Source organism: Thrips palmi, unplaced genomic scaffold (assembly GCF_012932325.1).
Source record: "Thrips palmi isolate BJ-2018 unplaced genomic scaffold, TpBJ-2018v1 HiC_scaffold_18, whole genome shotgun sequence".
In the NCBI taxonomy this organism is placed as follows: domain Eukaryota; kingdom Metazoa; phylum Arthropoda; class Insecta; order Thysanoptera; family Thripidae; genus Thrips; species Thrips palmi.
In genome coordinates, this window is record NW_023144627.1 from 272,610 (window position 1) to 294,141 (window position 21,532).

A 21,532-nucleotide genomic window follows, 5' to 3' on the forward strand; every position below is an offset into this window, starting at 1 on the left:
ACCAAATTGTAAGTACATTATTTAATATTTCCTAAGTAGTTCTTTTAAAAAGGAAAAATACGTATTCCGGTTGCGTAAGTAAAGTACTGACAAAATGAGCAAAAAGTCAGTAACGTGCTGAGAGTGTAGCAAAGCTGAATTTTCGTTGTACATAAGACAATATGAGTGAAAATTTCAACCTTTTACGTGGAGTAATTATTTTTTTTTAAAGCCAACCCCAAATTTTTTTGAGGGCCCCAAACCTGGTTGGCGCGTTGTGAAGTGTAACTTGAGACTTCGGTTGACGATAGTATGGCCGGGCGCAATTAAATGTGTGAACTTAGCATGTTTCTGTTGTGGTTGCGCGGTGCGTATGGTTCAGGGGATGTACAAGTTTAACAACATTTCATTGCGATTCGACGGACTTTGTCTCTTCCCCGTCGTGCCCTACGGTCGATTCCGCATAGACGGAATGATGCATTACATGAACACACCGTCCAAGAAACTGCGTGGATGTGGTCGCTTTGTGGTAGAAACTACGGAAAATTTGCATCTGTGCATTAATGTTACTAGCTGAGCGAGCCGAAGCACCCCGTTGGGGATTTTTAATACTTGAAATAAACGACACTATACCAACCGGAGCTAAACAGGGTTTTACCGAAGATGCTGTAATTACTGTATGTGTCAAGACACTTAAAAAATTCCATACACAACAGTCGGCAAGTCTTTTTGAGAACAATTGAACCTTAAAATGAGGCATTTTTGAAGCGGTCTTGCTACCGCTTCTACCTTTCCATCAAATCCCACTCATCCCCTCTATCCATCCATTCAAAGCGCTCAGAGGGGACTGCATGGTCGTCGTCGTTTTCGTCGTCCTCGCCGCGCCAGTCCCCGCTCCTCACAGCCACCCCCTCCCTCCTTGCCCCCGATGTGTCACGCCGTCTCGGAAAAACTGTTGGTTTCCCCTCCCAATCCAGGAACGTGACATCACGTTGAAACGAACGTGACAAAGTGTCACGTCCGTTTGAGCATTGTGTCACGTTCGTTTGAATGTGAACAAGCCGATTTTCGGCCAATTCACACCCAAACGAATGTGACACAATGCTCAAACGAACGTGACAGTTTGTCACGTTCGTTTCAACGTGATGTCACGTTCCTGGAATGAGAGTGTTGGGTTGGGGTTTATGTATACGAGGCGGGGAAAGGCAAAAGAGGTAGTTCAAGACCACTACACAAGTTGCCTTCAAATATTTTAGGACCACTTGGTAAACTTGTACAATGCTTCGCAAAATGTAAATATCGATCCTGCCGTCACTGAACATTATAAAATCGCCCGTAACAATATCTATCAGTTAATTTTCTTTTTCTTATCCAAATAAAGAAAATTGACAGTTAGTGTTAGTTTTAATTTTATTGGCCAGATATTTTGCTATACAGTTTTTAACAGATAAAAAATAACCTTCGGCAATCGTCAGAATATAAATCTCATTTAACTTAAGGCGCCTCACATTCAAATTATATTCAAAAAGATATTGTCACGTAAATGTTTAACAAAAAGAACATGAAATACAGAATTAGAAGGAAAGAAATTCTGTGAAGACACATTTACAGTTACCAGAACTCATCTATGAAATGGAACTCCCATCTTCACAACCCACTTTTTGAACTGTTTCTTGTATTTATTGTAATATTAATCATTCTGACACATATATATCTTAACAGGACAAAGTCAGGGTAAAATGAGCCACTGCTGAGATAACTGACCGCTAATAAAGTCAATCATTCTTTATCTCTATAAACCTAATCGACCAAAATGAAATGAGCATATTTACAAAGGCTTTTCCCCAGTATGAGTTTGAAGATGAATCTTGAGATATTTCTCCGAACTGTATTTCTTGTTGCAAACGGTGCACTCAAACTTCTGCCCTGTATATTTTCGAAGATGGACTCCAAGATGTTTTCTGAGTTCAAAGGACGCACTAAACCTCCTCTTGCAAACAGTGCACAAGAAGGGCCTCTCTTCTGAATGGATCCGAATATGATGAGACTTGACCTCCGTGCTCGTCTTGAAGAGCTTATTACAAAGTTTGCATTCAAAAGGCTTCTTTCCTGTATGGGTCCAGGAATGAATTTTTAGGTGCTCTGATCTCTTAAACGTTTTCTTGCAGACTGAACAATCATACGGTCTCTTCTCCGTATGGCACTGCACCACATGCAATCTGAGCAAAGGTGCCCTACTAAACTTTTTGGCGCAGACTGAGCACTCGAAAGGCTTCTCGGTGGTATGGGTTACGAGGTGAATTGTGAGATCTCTTTTATCTCTGAAGCCCTTATTGCAAACGTTACACTCGAAGGGTTTGACCTCTGAATGGGTCCTGGAATGAGCTCTCAGGTTTCCGCTGCTATGAAACATTTTCCCGCAGACTGCACACTCGAAAGTCTTCTCTCGCTCTTGATGGGTCAAGAGATGAACTTTAAGGGTTGCTCCTGTTTTAAATTTCTTATCACAAACTGTGCAGTCCCAAGTTTTCTCTACCTCCTCGGCATCAGAATGCTTGCGAAGATGACTCCTGAATGGGTCTAAATGTCTGAATGTTTGGTCGCAAACTGAACACACATAGGGCTTCTCCCCAGTGTGGATTCGATTATGTATCTTCAGAGCCTGTGCAGAACCTAATTTCTTGCTGCAAAAAGTGCACTCGAACTCGGGCGACTTTTCTCCTGTATGGGTCCGAAGGTGATTCTTAAGATATCGATGTTGAAACATCTTTTTGCAAACATTGCACTCCCGTTTGGATTGGCCCGCGTGGATTTTAAGATGAGTATTCAGATGTGTGCTCTGACTAAACTTCTTGCTGCAAACCGTACACTCGTAAGGCTTCTCCCCTGTGTGGGATCGAAGATGAATTGTGACATCACCACTGGTCCGAAATGCTTTATGACAAACTGCGCACTCGAAGAGCTTCACCCCTCCATGGACCCAAAGATGCTTGGTGAGATGACTTTTGCTGCTGAACTTCTTACTGCATAGTGCGCACTCAAAAGGTTTCGTGTGAGAATTTGTATGTGATTTTAGACAGCTTGATGTTCTAAACTTTTTGTTGCATACTGTACACTCGAAGGGCGTCTCGGCTAAATCGAAATGGGTTTCGAGATGATATCTGAGGTTAGCCCTTAGACTGAACGTTTTGCTGCAGACTGTGCACGCGAACGGCTTCTCGGAATGGGTACGCATATGAATCCTGAGAGTAATGCGAGTCGCATACTTGTTCTTGCAAATTTTGCACTCCAGCTTGCCTTTTGACTTGGCCCTGCATCGGTCAGATGCATTCGATAATTCTTCTTGACTGACAGCCGTTGCGTGTGAAGATCCAGAGCCGATCTGGAATAGCAAAGCGATTGTTATTCTACCGCGTTGAGGGACTAGGCAGCCCGAGTTGGAAAGTACGTACCTCATCCGTCGCATGGGTGGCGGCCTCCATCGTTGGCCAAAAGAGCACTGGCACTGCTTCAATTCTAGAAACGGAACAAAATGAATTTATGTTGAGTACACCAGGAGAGTTCAATCCTCTTTTTTGCCAGTTACGTCTCCGCTTTTGACGAGCATTTTGTGGGCCTTTTGCAAATGGTCTGGTAGACAACTCTTAAAAACCAATATTCAGCAAAAATGAATATTTTGAAAAAGGTAGGCCACGAACTTAATGGTACTACTGCATTGATGTGTGCTAATGCACCCCCTTCTACTCTTATACCCTAAATCTCTATGGTGCTTTCTTGCCTGCAGGAGGATGAGCTCACAATAAATGTCTATATAGAATTTTGAACGTGTAACTTGCCTAATTTTGTGCACACTCCACAGATCCAAAAGTGTACATTGTACGCTCAACCTGGAGAATGCCTGCAAGCACGCTCTAGCTGGCGCATTCCTGCCAAGCATGCACTTCACTGGTAGCCAAGGAATGTGACGTCACGTTTGTTTTCACGTGAAAACGGCGATGTTAGTTTGAGCGTGACAAACGGTGAAAATTAACAGTCAAACGAATGTGACATGACGCACCACTTTCTCACATTACCCTTGCAAAAAGGAATATATATGGAAAATATGTGTCAATATATGACTCCATATATGTTTCATGCATTGTCAATATAATTGTATCTTGCTCAATATATTGCAAATTATCTTGCGCAATACGTGGTTTATATATGGGGGTATATCTTGATGCCCGTTAATATATAGTGCATATATTCCCCCATATAATATTATCTTCGCGAAATGTATGTTTCAATATCTGATACGGTGCCCGTCGTGGGATGGGGCAGGGTGAGGAGGGCAGACTTTTGATGACTCAATCAGACTCATGATTTTATATTTTAAAATATATTGACGCCATATATTGAGCAGGGCAAAGGTTCTTTTCTATGCGTTTAAGTCTCCAAGAAATTTTGAGAAATCCTGTTTAACAAGTGAACTGGAACAGTTCGGAAATTTTAAACGTCTTTTTTGGGCGTAGCGCGAAAAGTTCTTCTAGGCGACCACGGTGGGATCAAAATTGGATGTCCTCGCAAGGAGAAGTTTACATTCTTTTATAATAGTAAAGGAAGTCTCTGAGTCGTCGGACTCCATGGTGAATTCACACTATATATTGCCTACATATAGAGCAATGTATGAAATTTATATATTTGCCACATATTTTTTATATCGGAAAAGTATCTTGCTAAATTATCTTTTCCACATATGACGTCAATACATGTTGGGCCATATATTTTATCCATATAGTGCCCATATATTTTCCATTTTGCAAGGGTACTTCGGGTGTGACGCGCAATCAGCTGTCGAACTGTCACATTAAATTGAATGTGACACATGGTACCCAAGAACACATGTCGTGTCTCATCTAAACGAATGTGACACCCATGTACTGTCACGTTCGTTTGAATGTGACATGCCCACTTTGTCACATTAAAACGAACGTGACACCCCTTATCTTGACAATCATGGCGTGCCACATTCAAACGAACGTGACACCCCTTATCTTGACAATCATGGCGTGTCACATTCAAACGAACGTGACACCCCTTATCTTGACAATCATGGCGTGTCACATTCAAACGAACGTGACAAAGTGGGCATGTCACGTTAAACGAATGTGACAGTACATGGATGTCACATTCGTTTGGATGTGACACTACATGTGTACTTGGGTACCATGTGTCACATTCGTTTTAATGTGACAGTTGATTGCGTGTCACACCCGAAGTAATGTGACAAAGCGGTGCGGTATGTCACATTCGTTTGACTGTAAATTTTCACCGTTTGTCACGCTCAAACTGACATCTCTGTTTTCACGTGAAAACGAACGTGACGTCACACTCCTTGGCTACCAGTGTTAGTAGTGCATGCATGCCACGTACACGCTTCCTGATGCAGACAACTCCCTATCCCTTATGCACTAGATGCATGCTTCAATAAGCGTGTACTCGGCATGTATGCACTAGCAAAGTGCATACTTGGCAGGCATACGCTAGCTAGAGCGTGCTTGCAGGGATGCTCCAGGTAGAGCATACAATGTACCCTTTGGGATTTGTAGAGTATGTTGCATTTGCATAGTATTCTAGGTAAAAATGAAAAAAAAAATGCTAATTTGAGCACTATTTTATGCAAAACGTTATATACGTTGATTTAAAACCATGCAACATCACTGACAAAATTGTACATAAACAAAACATCCAGCCTGCATGTAGGGTAAACAAGCTAGGGCCCGCCCTTCCGTCGAACCGAGTTGCCAGCTCCGCTTCGCTGCGCCGGCAACTCGCTTCGACAGGGGGCCGGCCCAGCTTGGCCTGCCGGCGGCCTTTTCTCGGGCCTTCGGCCCTCGCATCAGGCCCAACTTGGCCAGTCGAAGGCCCGGGCCTTCGGCCCGCTCGCATCACACACACCGTGAGCGGGTAAAGCAAAGTTATCGATGTACCATCGTGACTTAGGCCCGCCCTTCTATTCACAATATGCAATAGTCCTTACACTTTTTACTCCAACTGTCCTAAGAATATGCCCATTTCATTTGTCTCTTCGCCCTCATTCCGAAAATACCCGTATTTGCCATGCTACTGCAACTCCTTGCAATAGAGGCACAGCAGGAGCGCAAAACGAGTCCGTCGCACTTTTTCCCATAACTCATGAAGGCGGGCTCCTGGACCCCCCTTCCGACCCCTCGTTGAAGAGGTCTTGCCAAGACCTATCCAAAACTTAAGTAAAAATTTTCAGTCGGTCGACCCCCTTTTTTCAAGATCCTGATGTGACTTATAGACGAAGTCGGGCTCCTGGACCCCCTTTCCGACCCCTCGTTGAAAAGGTCTTGCTGGGACCAATCGAAATCTGCAATAAATTTTTTTAGTCGGTCGACCCCCTTTTTTGAAGATCCTGATCTGGCGAACTTGTTAAAGCGGCCGATGGGGTCGGGACCAGGTCCATTCATCTTGTCTCGTCGCCCCGATTCCAAAAATACCCCTATGTGCCCTGCTAGCACCAATAATGGCGGAAATCCCCCTCCCGCTCATGTAAACCATGATGCACCTGCAGCAGCCCTTGTGCGACCCGGACGGGATTTGCACCACCGGATTATTTGTTTGGACGGTACTCCTGAAGTACCCTCCAAATCTGGTTACTCTAGCTCAACTCCTTCCTTGTACACAGACGCCAACAACAACAACAACAACAACAACAACAACAACAACACACAGACACAAAGGCAAATGCATAGGCCCTCCCCCTATTTTTTGAATAGAAGGGCGGGCCAAAAATCAATTGTGGGTCACGAATCAATTGTGGGTCATTTTTTTCGACGGGTCACCGCAGACCCGACGGAGATTAAATCGATTTGAATTTCGCGGTAGACCTTCCTCCAACCTTCCTTTACCTTACTAAATTGCGTGCATGTCCGAGCGACGACTGTAACGGCTCCTATCAGGCTTCAAAGGAAGGCCCTTCAAAAAGTCGTGAAAATGGCGCCCATCCAACGAGGCGAAAAATCGTGTGTTTTTCAAATTGCCACTGTGAACACTGAAAACGTTATGGTCGGACACATGGCTAAATTTTGGCGTCCCTGATGAAAACGGAGCGTAAACGAAGGATGAACGGGGAGGTAAAACGAAGCATAAACGAAGGACGAAAGTAAACGCTTGTTTCGGCGGAGCTTAAACGAAGGATAAGGCTTCGAGACCATCGGAGCATAAACGAAGCTTGAACGAAGCATAAGGCTTCGAGACCATCGGAGCATAAACGAAGCTTGAACGAAGCATAACCGGAGTGGCAATGCACTGGTTTTTTGACAAAGGGGCGTAAGTCCACAAATTGGCAAAATCCACTTTTTTCCAGAAAATAATTTAAAATTAAATAACAAGCCTACTGGTTTTTGAAAAATGAAAATATCTCAATTAGTTCAGAAGATACAGAAGGTGTCCAAAGGGCGTAAGTCCATTCCATTTTTGACAAAGGGGCGTAAGTCCACCCGTTTTCTGACAAAGAGGCGTAAGTCCATGTGGTTTTTTGACAAAGAGGCGTAAGTCCAGGTGGTTTTTTGACAAAGAGGCGTAAGTCCAGGTGGGTTTTTGACAAAGAGACGTAAGTCCATTGGCCATTCTGACAAAGAGGCGTAAGTCCATAGGCCATTCTGACAAACAGGCTTAAGTCCATAGGCCATTCTGACAAACAGGCGTAAGTCCATAGGCAATTCTGACAAACAGGCGGAAGTCCATGGGTCATTCAGACAAACAGGCGTAAGTCCATAGAACATTCTGACAAACAGGCGTAAGTCCATAGAGCATTCTGACAATCAGGCGTAAGTCCATTGACCTTTCTGGCGAACAGGCGTGATTCCACAGACCATCCCAATCAACCAACCACTCATGAGGTCACTGAGTGGTTTGCAACTTGTGAACACTGTTCCAATCAAATAATAATGACTACAGTGCAAACCTTACTGTCTACTAAGTACACACTTAAAAATGCGTGCTTCCAAGTACACATTTACAAACGCATGCTTGGCCAAATACATACTTACAGATGCATGCCTGCAAGTACACACCAACAAACGCATCCTTGCCGCCGTATAACTCCACTCTCATTCCAGGAACGTGACATCACGTAGAAACGAACGTGACAATCTGTCACGTTCGTTTGAGCATTGTGTCACATTCGTTTGGGAGTGAATTGGCCGAAAATGAGCTCTTTCACATTCAAACGAACGTGACACAATGCTCGAACGAACGTGACACTTTGTCACGTTCGTTTCAACGTGATGTCACGTTCCTGGTATGAGAGTGTCCATGCGTGAAGCATGCGTTTGTAAGTGTGGACTTGCAAGCATGCATTTGTAAGTGTGTACTTACGTTAGTAGACAGTAAGGTTTGTAGTGTAACGCTTCCTCTCATCTCAGTCGCATCAGGCTTACAATACGTATTTCAGAATGGACTCTTACATCTTTGCGAGGGTCATCAGATTTAAAAGAGCAGCATTCTTTCTCACCGGAGTCCGATGAAGATGGTGATTGGCGCATTAATTTTCTGCAGCTGGGGAGAACTTGGACTTATCCATGCTGATAACCTCCATGTAGCACACTCTGTGTTGGGCCCATGACTTTAAGGCCAAGTGCTGCCTAAGAAGACAAAATGCCCCATTCACCATCGTCATCGCACTCTGGTGCGGTCTTTTAGATCTGATGCCCCTTGCAAATATTTAAGAGTCCGTTTTGAGATATGTATTGGTAGCCTGATGGGATTGAGATGAGAGGAGCCGTTAGTCATTATTATTTGATTGGAACAGTGTTGACAAATTGCAAACCACTCAGTGACCTCATGAGTGGACATTCGCCATTTTCACCACATTAGCTTGTGGACATTCGTAAGTGGTCAATTATAAATCAAAACTAGTTTATCGGGATAGTCTGTGGACTTACGCCTGTTTGTCAGAATGGCCTATGGACTTAAGCCTGTTTGTCAGAATGGCCTATGGACTTACGCCTCTTTGTCAGAATGGCCAATGGACTTACGCCTCTTTGTCAAAAACCCACCTGGACTTACGCCTCTTTGTCAAAAAACCACCTGGACTTACGCCTCTTTGTCAAAAAACCACATGGACTTACGCCTCTTTGTCAAAACACCACCTGGACTTACGCCTCTTTGTCAAAAATGACACCTCATTTTGAAAGGTGTTTCTAACATTGCAGGAGTTACAGAAGAGTTACACACATGAGATTTTTACCAAAAGATGCACACTTTCTCAAAGAAATTGTCACAAAAATTTGAGTGTTATGTGGGAATTTATAGATCTGAGAAGCTAAAAACAGTATGTTTTTTGTCCGTCCTGAAAAATTTGGTTCAGTGGACTTACGCCCCTTCGTCAAAATACCAGTGAATGGGTAAAAGGGAACAGACCGGCGAGGCTACCTCCTGATGATTCTCCAAGCCTGGTGCCTCGTTTGACTCATCCACGCGCGGAAAGCGCCGAAAGTGATGCTTGTAGAAGTTTTGAACCCACGACGCCGCCTCGGTGCACCTCAAAGCTGAAGACGCTGCCAACTGCGCCACGGAGGATGTCTGGGGAGCATGCCTTACACAGCACCTGACTATCTGAGCGAGAGTGTTCTCCGGGCCCACCCCCGGCTGGGGTCACTGGAGGGGGTACGGCTGCAACATGGTTCAGCCTCAGAGCCAACTCATTGCAATTTTCTCTAAGTGTCGCCGGAAGCGTAAACGAGGAGGTATTGGAGAGTTGACGAAGAGGTCAGCCCACGAAGCGTAAACGAAGGAGAGCGCTCCCTTCGTTTAAGCTTCCCTGGTCGAAAGGAAGCATGAACGGAGTGGTATCGGAGCGTAAGTGAAGATGTCAGCCTCGGAGCGGAAACGAAGAAAACGCCACCTTCGTTTAAGCTTGCCGTGACAGGAGGGAAGCATGAACGGAGTGGTATCGAAGAGGAAACGAAGCGGTCAGGCACGGAGCGTAAACGAAGGAGGAACCACCTCCGTTTAGGCTTCCCCTGCCAGGAAGGAAGCATAAACGAAGAGATTGGAGCGTAAGCGGAGCACTACCTCTTCGTTTATGCTTAGCTCACGCTTCGTTCAAGCTTCCAGGCTCCAAACGTTATCCTTCATTTTCATCAGGGGTGACATGAAGTCACGCCAAAAATTGGCGTGACACAAAATTCACGCCGGAAACCGGCGTGACATGTGAGTCAGGCCCTCATTTGGCGTGAATGACAACGCGTTTTATGAGAAAAGTCATGCCAAAAGGCGGCATGACAAGAAATTCACATCAAAAATTAGCGTTAATTTTTGAGTCACGCCGATTTGTGGCGTGACTTTTCTGTCATGCCTTTTTTTGGCGTGACACTTTATTCACGCCCCTGCAGCGGCAAGAAGTCACGCCGATAGATTTTCAGTGAAGCTATTACGAGATAAAACGGGCCGCCCTTGCTGATTTAGGATCATAATAGGCCAGGGAACGTAAATTTACCATAGTAAGGGAAGGTGGGGCTCATTGGGACGGATTTTTTCTTGGCGCTCTACGTCAGAGGTTTTTCGAGCTGTAATGGTCGGGGCAGGCCTAAATTGTGCATTGACATCTAGCCTATCATATCCTCAAGCATTCAAACTTAATTCGACACGTTTTTAGGCAGGAGAGATATTTTCCGCAGAGTCTGCCTGCACTTGTCCCAATGTGGACAGTACCGGGGCACATTGGGACAGATCCGGGGCACATTGGGACAGCAATGAAAAAATCTGGATCTAAGTCGTGCATTTATGTTTTCGGACCGCCAAGTTGTAGAAAAAGTTATGCTGAATACAATGAGCGCAGACTCGGATCTCTGGTGCCAAGCGTTCGGAAGATACGCTGCTTTTAATGGAATAGTACCATTTTTCGTGTTTTTTCGACCTGTCTACTCGAGAAAACCCTGAAGTAATGACTTTAGAGACCACATGCATAAGATAACTTTTATTTGTTTGGACGAGACAAGACAATATATGTACAATTCGTGTATTTTTGCTATCCACATGGCCCAGTACCCTCACCCTGTCCCAATGTGAACTGGGTCATTTTAAAACGTCAACTCGGTCTGTGGCCCTTGACCTCAAGACCAAGCTGCGCGCGATGACCCTTTTTGACGCCCATTGCACCAGGGAACACATTCCTAACCTCGGCACGATCATCCGACGTGCATTTCAGACGCTAAAAAGAAAACAAAATTCAAAAATCGTGCTACTATTTCACCGTTTTACGTGGAATCGAACTTCCAACCCACGTCTCTCATTCAGAAAGCGCCCAGTTCTGTCCCCGAGTTGTGGAAACAGTAAACCAAATAACGCTCTATCATGGTCAATTTTCCGGAGAACCTGACATACCCAGAAGTTGGAAATATTGAAGGTGTCCCAATGTACCCGGTGTCCCACTGTACCCCACCTTCCCTTACAGCCGAAATCATTCGATGCCATGGTGCGCGGGTGATGGCAAAGTAGCGACCCATTATTTCGGACGAATTTTACGGTAGTTTTTGGCCCGTCCCGTTTATTTTTGGCCCGTCCCGTTTATTTTTTGTAAAAAAATGGGGGACGGGCATATAGTATGATGCATGCTGTGCGTCCGTTCGTTCGTCCGTTCGTCCGTTCGTTCGTCCGAGGACTTCCCGCGGTCCGATCTTGACCAAATTTGGTATGCAGCCTCCTTGGGTGACCCTTAGAACCGCCCGGTGGCAGCAAATCCGATCCGAGCCCCGGGGGCGCTGCTGCAGGTGCATCATGGTCTACATGGGGTCGAGGAGGATCTCGGCAACGGATGCAGCTAGCAGGGCATGTAGGGGTATTTTTGGAATCGGTGCGACGAGAAAAAACCAATGGTGCCACTTTCGAACGAATCGGAGAAGTTCGGACCCGGATTCAAATCCCAGTGGGGTATATTTTAAACTTTCTTTTCATTCGAGTTTCTGCATTGTTAATGCAATTGTTAATGTACGGGACGGGCCAAAGTTGCCGATGTATATCGCTACTTTTCCTGTTATTTATGTAAAAAAATGACGGAGGGACGGGCATATAGTATGATCCCTGCTGTGCGTCCGTTCGTCCGAGGACTTCCCGTGGTCCGATCTTGACCAAATTTGGTATGCAGCCTCCTTGGGTGACCCTAAGAACCGCCCGGTGGCAGCAAATCCGATCCGAGCCCCGGGGGCGCTGCTGCAGGTGCATCATGGTCTACATGGGGTCGAGGAGGATTTCGGCAACGGATACAGCTAGCAGGGCATGTAGGGGTATTTTTGGAATCGGGGCGACGAGACAAAACCAACGGTGCCAGTTTCAAGCGAATCGGAGAAGTTTGGACCCGGGTTCAAATCCCAGTGGGGTGTATTTTGAACATTCTTTTTGTTCGAGTTTTTGCATTGTTTCTTATGTTTTTGAGGGCGCTGATGACGAAAATAACATCTATTTTGACCCCAGACTCAGGTTCAAACCCGTCAGGGTTAAACAAAGGTGAAATTCACACACTTGTCAATGTACGGGACGGGCCAAAGTTGCCGATGTATATCGCTACTTTTCCTGTTATTCTGCTCTTCTCAATGACTGAAAAAAATACTATTTTTCTGCTGTCACATTTAGTACTACTATACGAAGTTTATGTTAAGCTTAGGGTACAGCCCCGAATGACAACGCTAGCTTTCCAGTCTGCCATGTGCCATGCCATAAGGCTTTTTCGTTGGGGAGGGGGGGGGGTGCATGGCGGGGCTTACATAGCGCCCGGAAGGGGGCCGCTCTCCAACTGCAGGCTAGGCACCCGAGGCCAGTCCGGCCCTGTTATAACCTGGTTATAACGAGTCAAATCAATCCCTACAGACTAAATTTTCTGACAATAGATAATAAACTGTAGCAATACCTCATGATGACAGGGTGTGGTGTTGGATTGTCTACCACACCGGCGGCCCTACAATATGCGCTATAAAAGTTTCGTCTCTAATCCAGGACGTTTAACTCACATCTGTCTCACAGTGAAATTAGCCTGTTTATGTATTTTTCCTCTTTGAGTGAAAAACGTGTCTGCTTGGTTTATTGAGAACCAGGGACCTTTCATTCATGAAAATAAGAAAATATCTTGCAAAGGTGGTCAATTTGCAAGCAAAACGACGAAATGGCCCACAATTGATACATTGTGCAACAGATCCTGCAGTTTTCACGATTCCGAAAAATAAACTCAAAAGTAAATTTCTCTCGTATTTAAGCAAATCATATCCAAATTTGGGCTTCCTACAATGCTGACGCACAACTGGTTCCAAAAATCAATTTTGGGCCCAAACAGACTATTTGTACAAGGTAGGTTTACGCCAGACCGTGTCTTGTCGTAACAGGCTTCGCGATGTCTCGCGGCCTGTTCCTCCAATCCGCGCCTGGCGTTACCTACCTTGGCCTGCGGCGCTAGCCTGCCTTAGGCAGGCAATGACTTGTCCATCGTCGGTTAATGCATGCTGGACCCCCCCTTCATTCAAGATAAAGTTGCTTCATCTGCAGATGACACGATCTTGACCCTTGTAACTTTTCAACATGTCGAAGCTGGGGGGCTATTCCCCCCAGACCCTTCTTTCTTCAAGACAGAAGTGGTCTGCCTGCAGGAAACTCGATTTTTCGCCGTTTTTTAGGTGTTTTTCGGCTATAAAAACTGAACCACGTGAGGTAGGACCGTGAAATTTCGCATGTGCCAAGCCAAGAATATACCTAATAAGCCTGCAAAATCTCAGCCAGATCGGCCGAGCCGTTCAGGAGGAGTAGTGTACACACACAGACAGACAGACACAGACAGACAGACACAGACAGACAGACAAAACTTTTCAACCGCACTGGAGTAACAGGCTTCGCTATCGCTCAGCCAAAAACAGCCACAGCTTAGTAAACAAGGTAGGTGTACGCCAGACCGTGTCTTGTCGTAACAGGCTTCGCGATGCTGCGCCAGTTTCGACAATCCACGCCTGGCGTATACACCTACCTTGGCCTGCGGCGCTAACTTGCCTTCGGCAGGCTGCCTTCCTAGGTCGACCGTAGAAATAAATGGGCGTGATCCCCTCAAAAATAGCATTTGGTCATCAGCATCTACCTACACCAATGGGACTTAACTTTCGGTCGGAGGTCAGAATGGGTTCTACTTTCGTCATCAGCAGCCTCAAAAACTCATCAAACGACATGAAACTTGACAAAATGTTGAAAGTACCTACAAGGTAGGTTTACGTCAGACCGCGTCTTATCGTAACAGGCTTCGCGATGTCTCGCGGCCTGTTCCTTCCATCCGCGCCTGGCGTCCCTACCTTGGCCTGCGCCTGCGGCGCTAGCCTGCCTTCGGCAGGCATTGGCTTCCCCATCGTCGGTTACTTCTTACTTGTTGCATGCTGGGGGGCGGCGCCCAGACCCCCCTTCATTCCAGGTAGAGTTGTTTCATCTACAGATAACACGTTCTTGACCCTTATAACTTTTTAACTTCACTCTCATTCCAGGAACGTGACATCACGTTGAAACAAACGTGACAAAGTGTCACGTTCGTTTGAATGTGAACGAGCTGATTTTCGGCCAATTCACACCCAAACGAATGTGACACAATGCTCAAACGAACGTGACAGTTTGTCACGTTCGTTTCAACGTGAGGTCACGTTCCTGGAATGAGAGTGTTGTTGGGGCTGGGGGGCTACCCCCCTTTTTTCAAGGCAAAAGTGATCTGTCTGCAGAGAACTCGATTTTTCGCCGTTTTTAGGTGTTTTTCGGCTATAAAAACTGAACCACACTGTGCGAAAAAACCACAGTGAATCCCGTTAATTTTTTTGCCGGGATTTACTGTAGTTCAGAACACAGGATTTACCGTGCCTGGCTACAGTATCTACTGTACCTGGTACAGGATATTCCGTACTCCACTCCTGTGGTACAGTAAATCCCGTACAAAGTACAGTAGATCCTGTTAAAAAAGTACAGTAAATCCTGTACTCTGAACTACAGTGACAGCTGTACTAATAACTACAGGATTTACTGTGATTTTTTCCCACAGTGCAGTTGAGCTAGGATAGTGAAATTTCGCGTGTGCTGAGCCAAGAACATACCTAATAAGCCTGCAAAATCTCAGCCAGATCGGCCGAGCCGTTCAGGAGGAGTAGTGTACACACACAGACAGACACACAGACAGACAGAAAAAACTTTTCAACCGCACTGGAGTAACAGGCTTCGCTATCGCTCAGCCAATAAGGATGATAGACGGGGCTACTATGCTGCAAATCTTAGTCCAAGGACCATAGTTAAGGCCGCTTATGCACTTTTGTCACCAGGTCAGAATTAAAGGCCTTAATTTGGAATTTTCAAAAATGTGACCCACAAATGATTTTTTACCTTATGCCAGGAATTTCCTCTGTGGTTCGTTAGCCTACATCGTGCAGCCTGCCCACTAAGAAAAAAAAACCTTAATCCCTAATCCGCCTTGCCGGTCGAGTGGCACGACCAAAAACGCGGGCGCCGTGGCGACTGCAGCACCCAGCCTCGTGACGTCGCGAACCGACGGCGGCGGCGAACCGCCGACGGCGGAAAGGCCCAGCCCAGCTCTTTCCTGGTGGCGTTATATCGCCACTTCCAGGAACACTGCGCGTCCCGGTCCTGGTCGACGACCAGAATGCTCCAGAGACGCGTAACAGGATCAGATTCGAAGCGAGCATGTGACCCCACTAATTGGTTCCTCGTCCGGAGATCAATCCTTTGGTGGGGCCAACGTTTGTTTTGAGTCCTGTTGACTCTGGAGCTCAACACGCCCGGGATTTTGACTGCCTTCACCAGTCTTCCGGCCCACTGCCCAGTGCTGGCCCCCCGGCCCCGGCCAGGCTCGGCTCTCTCCCATCCCACCCCGAGGGCCATGTTTTGAGGCTTTAAGGCACTTTTGCAAAATCGGTCCCGCTCCTAACTCCAACGTCGTCCTCCGCAGACACCATCAATATCACGGAGCTAAAAATTATTCCATGATGTGCCGGCCAAAGAGGTTCGTTCTGAAGCAATTTCTTGAACAAAAATTCTCGTAAACCGGTCAAAACTTCGAACTTTACGGTTATTTTTATTTTTAAATCAGTGAGCTTGGTTTTAAGACAGTCACTCTTTCCGTCCAAATGATTGTTCAAAACCTGAACGCAAGTTGCTTCCTTTTAAGGGGGGACCCTGGTGAAAAAATCGCCAAAATTCCAAAAAGTAGAATTTTCAAAGTTCATAGATAAAAATGTGCATAGAAGGTTTCAAATTCAACAGGTGTTCAACCTTTAAGCTAAGTGGGTAGTTTCTTTATCATTTGGAAGGAAATAACATTGAGATCAGTTGTCGTTGGCTTCTACGCTCAACTTCACAGCTTTGCTCAGTCGACAAAAAAATTTGTCGTAGAAAGACTTCCTGCGTTCCTGGTTGACACCTACATGAGTCGTCTTGCATGGACTCTATTCATTGATGACTTGTTGACAAATTTTAGTGACGGAATCTTGATATCAGCCCTACTTTTTTTTAAACACACCTAAAAGTTTGAAAAAAGGGAAAAAAATCACTTTTTTATTAATGTTGAAATTTGAAAACTCATATTTCAGGACAGAAGTTGAATTTGAAAATTCCGTCACTAAAATCTCTTCTATACATCTTTAGGATAACCCAAAAAAATTTTCAAGACTTTCCGTCCCAATGAAAGACGCAGGAAGATTTTTCCCCAACACTCCAAAAAACACTAAAAAGCCACTTTTCTCAGAGATCGTTCAACATTTTGGGTTGAATTTTGTTTTGGGAACTCACCATAATGAACCTCATAATAAAGCAAAGTTTCAACTTTCTGGGATTATTTTGAAGCCTACTTGAAAGTTTCACCAGGGTCCCCCCTTAAACTCTCTCAAGTTAAAAATGATCCAGGAAGCGGAAGAAGGGAATAACTTGACTTATCACCAAATTGAGTTTTTATTTTATTATTGTGCCTTAGAATGGTTTACATCATTACACCAAATTATTTGACTGAATTCCAAGCAGTTTAGGAGAAAATCCACATGGAAAAAGGGTTTAACTCAACTTAACCCCTTTTACAGTCTAAATTTCATTGGAAAATGGAGATAACTCAACCTTAGTCTACATGAGTCCGTTTGACAAATTGCCAAAAGGATATAACTCAACTTGTGTTTTTATGAATCTAGTGTAAAAAGAATCAACTCAACTTAACCCCCCCTTAATTTTAAATTTCGATTTGGAACATACACTTTATGCAGACTATTGTTCCACTTGACTTGTCTCCAAATTCCTCTTTGTTTAGGAAATATAAGGTGAGCTGACTCTGTTTTCCATTTCAACGGAAAGTGATAAGTCGCAGAAATCCTCTACGGAGTGACCTTACACTTTTGATTTTTTTTTCCAAAATTTTACTAATGCTTTTTGAAATTAATAACATTTGCAACATTCATTTGTTTTGTTTTACTTTTCCCTGCTAACAGGTTTTTGTTTCTCCTGAAAAATGGCCAAAATTGAGTTATCCCCTTCTTCCGCTTCCTGGATTAAATGAGGCGGGCTGGCGGTATTAGGCCGCTGTAATCCCCAGCTGGACAGGGTCAGCTCCAGGCAGGCACCAGACGGCGGGGCCTGGCCCTGGCTCGAGCCCCCTCCATGATTGTCCACAGCTCCTTCCGACCGGCGGACAAAAAGAGGATTCAGTGCTGGGAAGTGAAGAGAATGTAGAGTATAGAGTAAGTGAGCCCGCGTCGTTTGTCCCTGAGTCATCCCCACCACCTTGGCCCCGGCCAGGCCCCGTCGGCCGGCCGGCCGCCCGGCGCTGACCCTTTTCAGGTAGGGATTACGGCGGCTTAAGCCGCTACCGTCGCGCGTCGTTTGTCCGCAGGGACTCCCGACTCCGGGACAAACGACGCGGGCTCACTACTCTATACTCCACAAAAGCAAGTGGGTGCACATCTTGTCTTTAAGCACACATGGCACTCAATCACCATTTTCAGAGCGCCGATTTTATCGTAACCGTTATAAAAATGAGCAAAAAAGACCAAAGTTCGACGCCTCCTAATAGAATGATCCTAACTGTCAGTTCTGATCCAAGACAATCCTAACTGCTCAGAGGTTTCAGAGGAGGCTAAAACCGCTCATTAGCTCCCTTCAGTCCAAAGCAGCGAATCATGATATCACTGAAAGACAGCTTCCACGTGTTGATGCAAGGTTTATACTTGATCCAGGAAGCGGAAGAAGGGGATAACTCAATTTTGGCCATTTTTCAGGAGAAACAAAAAACTAGGGAAAACTAAAACAAATGAATGTTGCAGATGTTAGTAATTTCAAAAAGCATTAGTAAAATTTTGGAAAAAAAATCAAAAGTGTAAGGTCACTCCGTAGAGGATTTCTGCGACTTATCACTTTCCGTTGAAATGGAAAACAGAGTCAGCTCACCTTATATTTCCTAAACAAAGAGGAATTTGGAGACAAGTCAAGTGGAACAATAGTCTGCATAAAGTGTATGTTATTCTGGTGTATTTTTTGGACTTTTGGACTTTTTCCAAATTGAAATTTAAAATTAAGGGGGGGTTAAGTTGAGTTGATTCTTTTTACACTAGATCCATGAAAACACAAGTTGAGTTATATCCTTTTGCCAATTTGTCAAACGGACTCATGTAGACTAAGGTTGAGTTATCTCCATTTTCCAATGAAATTTAGACTGTAAAAGGGGTAGGGTTGAGTTATACCCTTTTTCCATGTAGATTTTCTCCTAAACTGCTTGGAATTCAGTCAAATAATTTGGTGTAATGATGTAAACCATTCTAAGGCACAATAATAAAATAAAAACTCAATTTGGGGATAAGTCAAGTTATTCCCTTCTTCCGCTTCCAAGTCCATTGCCAAGAAATTTGAAGCAGCATGTTGGCGTCACAGAATTTTACAAGAAATAGCGTTTTACGTCGTACAATCTGCGCTAACAGTTAGGATTGTCTTGGATCAGCACTGACAGTTAGGATTTTTCTATTAGGAGGCGTCGAGTTGGACATTTCATTTTTTTTTTACCAATTTGAAACTGTGTGAAGTAAAAGAAAGCTTCGAACAGAAACCGAACATTGGTACGTTATTTTGACGCACACTTTGCTTTTCAAAAGAAAGGTTACAACTTTAGGCATTCAGGTACCAAGAGGTCGTTAAAGCAACAATAATACTTAGTAATTTTTACGTATGGCTAATTTCCTTTGTAAAATTATGTGCGAAACCAACATGTCAGTACACTATTGAAAATTTCGGAAGTAGTTCTTTAAAAAAGATAAAGTACGTATTATGATTCGTACGTTTTCGTAAAATTGCATTTTATGCAGAATTTTGCCCTGAGTTCAACGCCGCAAATTATCTCCGTGGAGTTTGGAAACTTATGCATTAATTTTGAAACTACGACCGAATTTATGCGCAAATCCGGAGTTCTCAACCAAAGTCGATGTTTGCCCCTATCTCGGAAACCGGCTGATGTAAGGCCCAAAGTATATGTCACTTTTGAATAAGAAACAATCATCCATGTAAGTGCCGACCGCATCCGCCGCAGTCGCGTTTTGGAGCGTGCCCACTTCACGAATTTTTACCCCAACGTAGGCGTCCTATACGCTGATATGGAGTGAGACTCAGTGTGCCCAAAAACAACTCACGATGTTTGTTTACGAAATTCTGTCCGAAACAGCGTTACCAAACTTACTTGAAGGGTGATCCCTTACCTGCAGTAGATGGCTTTAGTGGATTCTTGAAATCAGAGACGAATATCCAACGCGTCGCCGGCGAAGAAATCCGTTTGGAACTTCACAGAGCGCGCAGAGAAGCGCGCGCGTCGCTCGCTACGTCCACGCCGCATGGGCCTCGGCACACAACTACTCCACTCGGCAGCCGCCGGCGCCGGCCGGCTGCGGGCCCGAGCAGGCGGGCCTTCCAAACGCGGGCCCTCGTCTGTCTCTCTCGTACCCACTCAGGACGCCCCGCGAGTGCGAGAGAGAGAGAGAGAGAGAGAGTAAGAGAGAGGGGGAGAGAGAGGGGGAGAGAGAGAGAGAGAGAGGGACTCGACGCTCGGAATCAGCTGGCACAGCCCAGCTCAAGGTCAGCGGGCCGTTCCCTTCCTCCGCATCGACCGATGCGTCATGCCGGCTCGGAACAGCTGAGCGCCCCCCCCCCTCCCTCCCTCCTCCCTCTCCTCTCTCTCCCGCCACGCCACAACGCAACATCTTTTCCCGCCATAGAGAGCGGATGTGGAGGGCAGGAGCGGCGGCAATGACGTGGCTAGCGCCGGACGACGCCGCCCACCAGTCAGCGCTGCGCGTTGGGTTGCCGCACCGCAGGGCGTTGGCGGTCACAGGCGACACATTCCGTAGCGGTGCGGCCACAGCCGGGAGGCGACCGTTGACCCCGCCGCTTTCGTAATTTTTGGCTATGATGTGTACGTAGAAGTTGGAAATGAACAGGCAGGAGTGGACAGCTTGGCAGTGTATTTCGGACTGACTCGGACAAGACGGAACGGACAGTTGACAAGTTCAAGTTACACAAACCTCCGCTAGAGGGCGACACACTACACATGCGCGCGCGCAGACGGCAGCGCCGAATACAGGGCGGGAAATATGAACGAGTATATAACACTCCTCCCCTTTTTAAAGAGTTACAGATACATACTTTTTAGAAAAAGAAACGTAACAAGCACTGTACAGGTGAAGGGAAAACAACAAATCTGAAATAACAAAATTCGTAGCACAGCATACGTAATCAAACTTAACGAATAGTACAAAGGAAAAAACAGTACGGAACTCTACAACAGGTACAGTACAAACAGTACGCAAGAAAATATACGTGCAGAGTGGTAGGTGGAAGAATACCGTAAAATTTATTGAGAAGACAACACATAATGGCACTAAGAGAGAGTATAACAGAAACCTATGACAGTGTAGGGAAAAACTGACCAAAAAATTTTTTATTTAAAAAGGTACAGGAAAAAAATAAACACAGAATGGGACATCTGTACCTGGGGGGGGGGGGTGAAAGGAAGTGAAGCGAAGGGCCCGGCCTCGAAGGTGACGTCGGTGTCCTCGGAGGGGACGTGTAGCTGACGTCCTGGCCGGGCAGCTCGTCGTAGGCAAGGTGAGCTGACGTCGACTCGTCGTCGGCGTAGTGAGGAGGGGTCGACTCGTCGCCGACCTGGAGACCAACCTGGAGCTGCTGCACCGTCGACTCGTCGCCGACCCGGAGCTGCTGCACTGCTGGACGTCCTCGCGGAATGGGTGCTGGTTCGTCGCCGGAGTCCTGCTGCGGAGGCGCGCCGACTCGTCGTCGACGGCGTGCAGTAGGAGCTGGAGATGGCGGTTGCGGGTTGAGCGGCCGACTCGTCGCCGACGCGCTGCTGTAGGGCCTGAGCAGGGCAAAGTCAAAACAAACCTTCCCAATCGTACCCGGAGCGCGGCGGGCAGAACGACGACGACAAGGAGTCCCACAAGACGGTCTCGACGGAGTGCGGGGCGTCGCTGACGTAGTTGGAGGCCTCGGC

The 21,532-nt window shown here is 45.8% G+C and overlaps 2 protein-coding genes across 2 annotated transcripts in view; both read right to left on the reverse strand.

The window, feature by feature from the left end:
* The window catches only part of LOC117645446, a 175,436-nt gene that overhangs the window by 12,479 nt on the left and 141,425 nt on the right, over positions 1-21,532 (reverse strand). The window lies entirely within an intron of this gene.
* Positions 1,372-19,867, reverse strand: LOC117645268 (zinc finger protein 26-like). The gene is made up of 3 exons (XM_034385335.1): positions 19,728-19,867; positions 3,432-3,495; positions 1,372-3,361 (listed from the first exon to the last, which is right to left on the reverse strand). Exons 2-3 carry the CDS (start codon positions 3,459-3,461, stop codon positions 1,808-1,810), a joined length of 1,584 nt encoding a protein of 527 aa, XP_034241226.1. The 5' UTR covers positions 3,462-3,495; positions 19,728-19,867; the 3' UTR covers positions 1,372-1,807.